Source organism: Hyalella azteca, unplaced genomic scaffold, assembly GCF_000764305.2.
Source record: "Hyalella azteca isolate HAZT.00-mixed unplaced genomic scaffold, Hazt_2.0.2 contig13440, whole genome shotgun sequence".
In the NCBI taxonomy this organism is placed as follows: Eukaryota; Metazoa; Arthropoda; class Malacostraca; order Amphipoda; family Hyalellidae; genus Hyalella; species Hyalella azteca.
The window spans coordinates 246,753-256,822 of NW_025943363.1; the positions used below are offsets into that span (position 1 = coordinate 246,753).

General features: G+C 35.5%; 1 protein-coding gene across 1 annotated transcript; it reads right to left on the bottom strand.

The window, feature by feature from the left end:
* Positions 1 to 199: 199 nt before the first annotated feature.
* On the bottom strand, positions 200 to 6,650 carry LOC108677730 (39S ribosomal protein L28, mitochondrial). Its single transcript, XM_018166000.2, has 6 exons — positions 6,326 to 6,650; positions 5,594 to 5,698; positions 2,886 to 3,039; positions 1,882 to 2,025; positions 867 to 1,060; positions 200 to 350 (listed from the first exon to the last, which is right to left on the bottom strand). Exons 1-6 carry the CDS (start codon positions 6,586 to 6,588, stop codon positions 287 to 289), a joined length of 924 nt encoding a protein of 307 aa, XP_018021489.1. The 5' UTR covers positions 6,589 to 6,650; the 3' UTR covers positions 200 to 286.
* Between the last annotated feature and the right edge of the window lie 3,420 nt (positions 6,651 to 10,070).

Sequence of the window (10,070 nt, forward strand, 5' to 3'; positions counted from 1 at the left end):
TAAATCATAGTGGACTAGAAATCCCGATAGTCACATTTTGTATCACACTTGAGACTGTTAGTTAGGTTGTAATGAATTTAAATTAAATTAATTTTATTACTTCGCAATAACTGGTAAGTTGGCGTTTTACTTATCACCGAACAGTAGAGTAAACATCACACCGACACATGCAAGTTCTGGAGGTATAAAAAACAACAAATTGAGAGGATTTTCATTAAAAATGTTTGAGTTAAATCTCAGCTTTATGGCTGTACAGATGTGATTGGTTGTAAAATAAAGTTTGATATCAAGTAGACGGTTTTTTGCCGAATGGATTGAACTTCTGCAGCCACGATTGCCCCGAAGACGAGCTGAAACGAGAGACAAGTCAATCAAAATTTAGAAAAAAGGACGGTATCGCCAGAGTTTAAAAATTCTCAAGTGGAAGTCGGACACGCGTGTGCTATAGTCGTATTAGCAGTAATACTAAAGCGGACACTGATTGTTAACGAATCAAATTAAGTGATCAAGAGAATTTGAATTACACTGGTCACTGAACTCTGATTATACCGTTGATAACTGTCATGTATTCGACGACTACTGGCAGGCAGGAAATTGCATGGCTAAAATGCAAACACCGCTGGGATTAATATCTGTCGTAAATTCACAAAACCCCCCAAAAAATGAATAAAATGGATGGTTTCATGACCATCGAGTTTTCTGGAAAGAGATTATATTTTCACAAATGGTAGTTAACATGAATTTGACCAACCCAAACCTTCATTATTCTGCCGTGATTCATTGACTAGCAACTTAGGTATTTGACGACCCTTAAGGTTCAATTAGTACACATTTGATGCTTATTTTAAAGAGTGAATGGGACTTACGCCTCTTCATTCTCAGATACATCGCTGTTTCCAGTTTTCCTAGTGTCATCACTTGGCGGGTTTTCTTCAAGGTATTCCAGTAACTGGGACCGGAACTCGTACTTGAGCGGCTCTGGTTGGACGAGCTCTTCAAGCTTCTTCTGCTTCATCTTGGCTTCATCGAGCGTCAGGCCGATCCACTCCACCTCCTCTGGCTGGAACAATTGTCACGTACAATGCAAGAAGGGAGGGGGTTATTTCAAATAAATCGTACAGCACAATGCAAGAGGGTATGACGTTACAGCATAGAAATTGCATCAGACAATGCAAAAGGGGAGAGGGTTCTCTTAAATAAATTGTGCAGTACAATGCAAGAGGGAAGGATCGCGCTCTAAAGAAGTTGTGACGCACAATGCGAAACGTTAAAAAAGGGAAAGTACAATCGGAGGTTCGAAAAGTTAGACGGAAAACAGTTAAACATTTGTACTAATCAAGTTCGCTAATTGGACCACTTGCTCGAGTTTATTTGATATTAGCTATCAGGAGCGTTTTTCAGTTAAACTCACAATTGTCACAGGCTTGCTTCTCATGGTCGTCAATTCAACAAATAAATTGCAAAGTAGTTACAAAATTTGACTACATTTCAGCAAATTCTTAGGAATTGAATTTTCATGAATCTTTGATTAAACAAACTTCAAAAAATATATAACCATGTTAACGTTGGAACCAACAAACAATCGTATTAACTAATTCCTAGAACTTAATTCCCGCCTATTACATTCTTTCCAGTCTTACTCAGAACAGATCATCCATCTCAATTAATTCAACTGGTATTTTCTTAATGCGATGAATACAATAGGATATATGCACTTTTGAACTTAGGATGATGCTGATCTAAAAGTTTTCATTTTAATAATAAGTAGTAAATTAACATAGAATTTTCTCTGATATTTACATTCTTGGTGAACTTGGTATTTCAGCAAACTAAAGATATAAGTAATTATGAACAGTTGAAATTTAGAGAAACACCACTTACGGGCATCATAAATTGTTGGTATTTCGTTGTTATCTCCCTGCGGACGTGAGGCTGGTCAGGGTAGAGCGTCTGGTTGGCCAGGGCCAGCAGCATCTCGCGCTTCAGTTTGAAGCCCAACACAGAGTTGATGTCTGCATACGCGTTCTGCAGCAAGAATATCAGCATCAAAACAGAGTTGATGTCTGCATACTTGTTGTGCAGTCCGTTTTCAACATAACAGCATTACTAGTCACTTATTGTTGTAATGTTAATTTCTAGAAGCATCATTCAATCAGTCGTGAGTACAAAAATATGAGGAAGCTGACAAATCAGTTCCAACTAAGATAGGTCTTGTAAACTCCAGGCCTTGGAACTTCATTAAAATACAACTACAACAAAGAGAGGAGTTATCAGATTTATGGCATTAATTAAATAAGTTCAACAAACACGAAGTCATAAATCTGACATTTAACAGGCAATTTTTCAAGAAAACTAACACTGTATGGTAGAAATCATTGGTTTTTATTCAAATCCTAGGAAATTCAGCATGTACAAAATTTGTTCCTCGCAAATTAGCCAAGATATTTTTACTTTGATGCTAATAAACAATGGTAACAACAAAAGAAATTAAAAATACAGATCGACCGTGTGATCATTGAAAAATACACAGACGTTTCTCTCGGCAATAATGAACAGGGTGTGGGTGTGAGCCTGTAACTGATTTTTAGCCAGTTCCCGAAATTTTAAACAAGTTTTCACTATCCAATATTCCAAGCAAAAAAGAAAATGAAATAAAAATTTAGGGGTTTTGGTCTTCAAAGTGAGTACGGCAAGTAACAGAAAAAAATAAACATCAAATTCCAATAATATCTATATTCATGTCAGTCGAGAGCAACAGTGGAATTGGTCCTAGTAAATAGTAGCATTTTTCATACCGTATATAAGGTACACAACACATTTATAAAAATTGACAGGATAGCTTTTCACTTCATGAATATTCCAGTCCCTTGCGTGTTGAGAATTACCTTCAATAGATAGAAGTCAAGGCCATAGTGCTGGTCTATGAGAGTCAAGGCTCGCTCGGTCACCATGAGCTCCATGTATTTGTCCAGGATCTCGGAGTAAACAACGGACCTCTTGACGCATGGCCACCAGTACTTGGCGTTCTCACCTTTGTACCTGGTAACAATATCGTGATTGTCAACAACTGTATATTTAATAAACTTAACATAATGTGCAATGCTTTTAACAGCATAAATTGAATGAAGCTGTATCATGTTCAAAATAGTTTGCCATAAACACATCTAAATACATAAAATTTCAAGAGAGTATCAATTATGAAAATGGAATACAGATCTGAATAAAACTCAGAAAGTAAACATTTGCAAATTCAGGTAGAAGTCAAATTTAAGTATAGAAGTATATAACACTGGCCACACAGAAAGGCAACACCTTGCTCATCAATGACCACCATGCACTCAAAATAGTAAAGTTAAGCATTGTATTTCTTGTAATTAAAATAAATAATTTAATAAAGCTTGGATACCAAGCTGATCAATGCATATGGTGATATGATCAATTGATAAACAGGTCATCAAACAGATCCTAATTTTATTCTTAATTTAAAAATTGTTATAATTTCAACAATTGAATTTGAAAGGAGTACAAGTAATATAATATAAGAAAACATTATCTTATGTCATAAATGAAAACAAAAAGTTCACAGCAGATTAGCTTAAAAAATATATTTTTGGTCAGCCATGCTGCTTATAGTTAAAATTGTTAGCTCAGAGCCTAGGATATAACAAAAACTAGGAAGCAGATTTTGCTAGGCTTGTTGTTGTTGGTGGTACTAGGATGGATATGAGAGAGGGATCTACTCAGACTATGGCTGCTGGAAGTTGGCTGCTGGAAGTAGAGGAAAACAGGCAAAGCCATAATGGGGATTAAGGTTAGGGCATTAATGTGATGTGCTAGGTACAGTGACAAGATTTCTGCATTCAATGCCAAAGGAACTTGTGGAGCACTTTTCCTTCATCCTGAGACATCGTGCAAGATAATGTCTACCACCAAAGAAGAAGCCATCAGACCAAAACATTGTAGGTGGGTCATGGTGCATGTATCAGGGTTGGCGATTTTTTTTATTTTTTTTTAAATCAAAAAAATCGAAAATCAATGATTTTTTTTATTTTTTCATGATTTTTTTGATTTATTTGATTTTTTGATTTTTTCAACTTTTTTGTCTTTTTGATGTGTTATTTTTTATGTTGCAATTAGCCTACTAACAATAACAGTATATTGATCATAATGGATGGCTAAAAAGGGCACTTATTGCCTTCAATAATGGCCAACAGGCCAAGGTTGTGTTTATCACTTAGGGATTTTTGGGTAAACAATTATTGGTAAGTCTATTCATTAGCTTTGTAAAGTTTGTATGGAGCAAGGTAATAAGCTAAATATTAACCATTTAACTGGCTTCAATATACAAAAACACTTCAGGAATGCAGATCTAAACATTGAAGAGTCACATAACAGATAGGTAGCTGATAGCACAGTGCACAGCACTATCAATAGATCCACTAGTTTTATGTCCTAAAAATCTACCAGACTCTACCCTCTATACACACCGACTAGTAGTGACTGTAGCTGATAGCACAGTGCACAGACTGCCCCACCCTGTATAAGCTAGCTAACACATTTAAATTGTATATTGTAATCAATATATAACAAATAGTCAAATAGTTAAAGACTAGTACTTATAGCCTTATAAGAATTAGCTAAGCTGCTAGCTACGTACAATGTATTGCACACTTGATGCCTCTGTACCAAAAACATTCAATTTATTGGAACCTAATACACACTAAAGGCAACAAGTTTATATATCAATTTGTCATTTATAGTACATTTATACTAAACCATGAATAACAATACCTCAATATAAATTAAAGACTGCCACTCAATATATTTAAATATATGAAAAAATCAAAAAAATAAAAAAAAAAAAAATAAAAAAAATAAAAAAAATCATGATTTTATTATAAAAAAATCAAGTGATTTAATCACATGATTTAATCATTTTGATTTAATCATTGCCAGCCCTGGCATGTATTAAAGAGCATGGATTCTCACAAAGTTTGTCATCACAGCATGGACAGGAACATAAAAGCTCCTCATAACTGCCCAAGCTTCTTGGTTACCATTGGTAGTAGCAATATGCAACAGCGTTGTATATATAGTGGCATTTTCCCACTCAAAAGCTTCATTTTCACATATCCTTCATACAATGTAGATCGTTTCTAATCAAAATCAGTCTTTACCATCCTGTCACACTGTTCACCATTTGTCAGATTCAGACCAGCAGCTGGCAAGCTAGGCTTATAAGCAGACAGGTCCTGTTGTAGCATAAGCTACAGTTTGATGTTCAATAAAATGCTTTGTCTGCCAGTATGATACATACAAAAAACATGAACAAATCAAAACAGAATATCATCACTTAAAGACCAGGAAGAGATCTTAGTTGGTTTACCTCAAGAGATAAAGCAGGGAGATTTGGTTCAAATTGTTTGAATATTCTTTAGAATGGGACTATTTTTTCCTACATGAAGTGATGATTACTACAACTTATGATTAGTTGGAAGCCAAAACATTTTGCTCTTACACAAATTATAAAAAGTGAGCAGTCAAATATTGGAAGAAATGAATAATAAGGAAGATTTATGAAGCTTGAACTCACTTGCCAATGTGGTAGTATCCTTTAATGACTCCTTCACCTCCCCATAGGCCAGCATCACAATTTTCTGGATACACAACCTGAACTCCATGGTCCTCCACTAGTGACCTGAACATAAATAAAGTCAATGATCCAATAACATGAAACAGAAATTGTGGAAGGTTGACCTCAATAAATAAATTTGTTTATCATTTATGCACAAAATTTTTTAGTAAAATTTTTTATGTAAGATTAAATTAGATTAAATTTAGACTAAATTTAAATGAAAATTTAGAAATTAAATTTCGTTTTTGTGCTTAGGCTGCAGCATCAGCAGGTTCAGAAGTGGAAAAATAAGCACCTAAAGGGATTAACTGCAAGAATTACAGATTAGAAGTGGCTGCATCAATAACACATGAAGGATAAGTATGAGGAGTGTCAACATTAAAACAAAAAAACACTCAAACTAAACACAGACCAGCTGCTACAATACATTATGCAGCAGGGAAATACCCACATAACTACAATAAGTGTCTGCAAATTGCATCATCCATCAGTAACATGGAAAAGTTCTTAAAGACCAAAACGTTCTTATTGACTGGAAAGTTCTTTTAGACCAAAAAGTTCTAATAGACTGAAAAGTTCATGTAGACTGATAGTTCTTATAGACTGAAAAGTTCTTATAGACTAAGATGTTCTTAGAGACTGGAAAGTTCTTATAGACTGGAAAGTTCTTATAGACAGGAAAGTACTCACACTCTCTCCTGATTAGGACTCAGTCTGAATGTTTCAGTAGGAGGGTCGTAATGAACTGGTTGCTTGGGGCCATGCTTCCAGCTCCAGTAGAACTTTTTGTAATGTTCAGGCAGACGTGATCCATAGCTTTCATCATTGAAAACTTTAAGGAACAACCAAGGTTTTTTTATTTGTGCAAGTTTAATTTCATTGCTTACTTTATTAATTCGGCTTGGGACAACATAAATAGAAGGTTTCAACTGATTGAAAAAATACAAGGCCATAATTTCATCTGTTCCCTCCAAGAAGATTCAAATCTGTAGAAAATAAATATATAAATAAATCTGAATTTATTTATAGAAACAAATTTCTCAATATAGCCTGGAAGGAGACATTTAAAAAAAACTTCAGTACAGGGCAGGTATATATATATAATATGCAGGTTTGGTTGAAGACCAGAGCGTACTTTTTATTTACGATTTTCATATTGTTCTTTTCGATAAGCCGAACGAAATTTCTAGCTGGAGCTTGGAGAAACGTCGCACTGCAATAAAATGTCATTCGGTAATCTACTTTTTGATCTCCAAGCTCCAGCTAGAAATTTCGTTCGGCTTATCGAAAAGAACAATAAGAAAATCGTAAATAAAAAGTACGCTCTGGTCTTCAACCAAACCTGCATAAATGAAGAGCTTCTGCCTAACTACACTAATATATATAATACCGTATGTATGTTATTTTTTAGACACAAGTTCAACTATTTGACTATTTGTAGACAAAAGGGCTTTATGAAAGCATCTTGTGGAACTTTTGTTCATGAGGTCAGGTTAAAATTTTTCATAATAAATAATTTAAACCAAGAATTAGAACTAGTTACTTTGCAATGCATTGGTCCTAATTCATTCCAAATGCAATACAGACACTGAGAAAATTGCCTGAGTGCAATAACACAAAATCAAATAAATTGATCAAAAGAAGAGAAAGTAAGCTGCAAAATTTAGGGAAGGTAGAAATTTAAATTTTATTAACACTGTGTGTTACTGTTACAGTGACACACTGTAATTATGGAGAAGTTTTGAACGACCCAAATCACATAGCATATTGGAAAGGCCATTGCATAAGCAATCAGTCTGGATAGGAAGACATTATGATCCCATAACCAATCACTCTGGACAGGGCTAGAAAAGTCCTATTTTATTCTGAAATATTGCAGTTCTAATATCATATAATTTCAGTAGGTATGAAATCTCGCAGATCTAACGTCATAAATTTTTGTTTGATTGAAAAAAATAATGGTTTGCACTTGCAAGTTGCAAACATGTCGTTTCATAAAATTTTCAACTTCCGCAATCCGCAGTATATATGTATACTTCAATGCTCCTGCGTCCTGCCTCCTGCCAAAATAACGTGCAGAAGTTTGTAATAACAAGTCAACTCAAATTGTTTCCTCCTTGAAGATCGTGTAGTTGAGGCCATATCAGAATGGTCAGACTGCATTACCACTTGTTCATGTTCAGTTGCCACGTAAGTGAAGACAAATGTTAGTGTTGCAGTTGCTGTTTGACTGTTTTTAGAGTAAAATTAAGGGAGTTGAGGTACCGTCAACCGTGGCTACTCGGGACACTTTTGAACGTTTTTTATCCATAACTTCTTACCATGAAACATTTCATAAACAAATTTAGGCTCATTTTATAGCTCTTTGCGAGGACTATCGAATGGCATCTTCAAAAAAATTCCATATGCTATTCGTAAGGTGCAAGAAGCAAAAAAAGAGTGTCCCGAGTAGCCCCGTCAAACAGGGCTACTCGGGACACTTGGAATAAAACTTCATTTTAAAACATTTGAAGCATGCAGAGTGTACTCATCCATTACTAACAGTACTCTGAAGTCCTCCTCTTTCATTGTAGATGATGTAGAGGTAGGTAGAATAAATGACGTTTTCTGTAATTTTTACTTGTTTTTCCTTTATCGATATGATATTACCATATACCGTACATTAATTACCGTATTATTGATGTGACATTATCGTATTAATATTGATGCAATATTACCGTATCCGTGAACATGCCATTGAGCATTTACAAGTTTACAACAACCTTGTCCACTGCAAGCTTCATATCAGCAGCCTTAGAGCATTTTTTCTGTATCTGTAAGCTTACAGGACGGCTTGTAATTTCACACCATTTTAATTACGTTAAGTGAATTTACTATGAAAAAAAGATCATGAAAAACATACCTGAAACAGAAAGGAATGTTTTAGTGACAACCAGCATGTGTTTTGGAGAAATAAATCATAGTTTAGGTCAATTACTTTTCATTCTATGATGCCTGGTGCACAATTCTATATATGACATTCCATGGACAATTTTTTGATGACCGATGATGCACTAATTTTTCAATAAGTGAAATTTTTTTGCTGAGCGAGGTAAATGTAATAAATATTCTTTGTTTTTTATCAATTTTTTTCTTAACTGGAGCCTTTGCTAACTGAAGTTCTACTGTAAATGTGTTTTTGGGGGTGTCCCAAATAGCCCCGGGGGGTGTCCCGAGTAGCCCCGCCGTGCGGAAATGGCTGCCATTTTTTTGGAATGAGATAGGACAATTCTGTCAATTACGTTTTCAAGCCGACACCTGGGTGCATCTTTTATGTAAGTAAAATTTTTTAATACGGCAAATATTTTTTTGCTACAGAACTTAGCAGAAGTAACTTTTCAAAATAGCATTTTTCACAATTTTTTTCAGGAATTTTTCATAGCTACTAAATGTAGTATTTTTCAACTTCCTTTATACTACATAGATAGGAAAAACGTTGATGTTTATGCCACTATATTTAGTTTTGCAATATTCCAATTAGTTTTGCTACTATAACAGTTTTACGCCGTGTCGGAGGACTGTCCCAAGTAGCCCCGCCAATCCCGAGTAGCCCCGGTTGACGGTAACACACTGGACTTTGTAGATAAGTTTGCAGCTTGTAATTGGCTTCTCATGGCCAAGCATGGTGGCAGAGAATTTTATTGAGTACTTATCGGATTGCAGAAGCATTGCCCGGTCCGGCTGAGCGGGGGGGGGGAGGGGTAGGAAGGTTGCAGAGGTACGGGTACCACCGACCCGACAGGGGTATGGTGGTGTGGCGACCATGATGCTTGCCCCAACGGCGACCGGGGCACCTCGTCCCGCAGATCATCTGCAAGTAATTTTTAAACATTAGTTCTTATTAGTCCTCTCCACCCTTTCCTAATACATAATTAGTTTAGCTTCAAATAACAAAAGTCTCATTTACGACTGGTCTAAAGTCAACCCTAATTTGTGAAGAGCATCAGGAGCCTGATAGAGAAATAAAATAAAAATGACCTTATTTGAAGCCTTGCGCTTCTCAATCCTTAAGCAACATTTTCCCAGTATGTTAAATGCACTTACATTAATTTGTTCTCTTCAACAGGGGGTATGAAGGCCGGGACCTGGACATGATACTTGAGGAGTTGAGGTTCATCAGGGTCACAGGGAAGAATTCCTGCCACTCGCCAACACGCTTTCTATTAATAATAAAAGCTTTCTATTCTAATAAAAATAATAGCTTTCTATTCTATTATTATCTTTCTATTTCTACATTAAAATATTAAAAATTTATAATTACGCCACAGGGCATTTCTAAAGCCATGGCCATGGCCGACATCATGCGCCATGCGTATTGCCTAGGCCATGTAAGTGTGTTCCAACATTACAGGAATCACGTGACCAGAATTTTAGATAAAGAAAAAAAAAGATAACT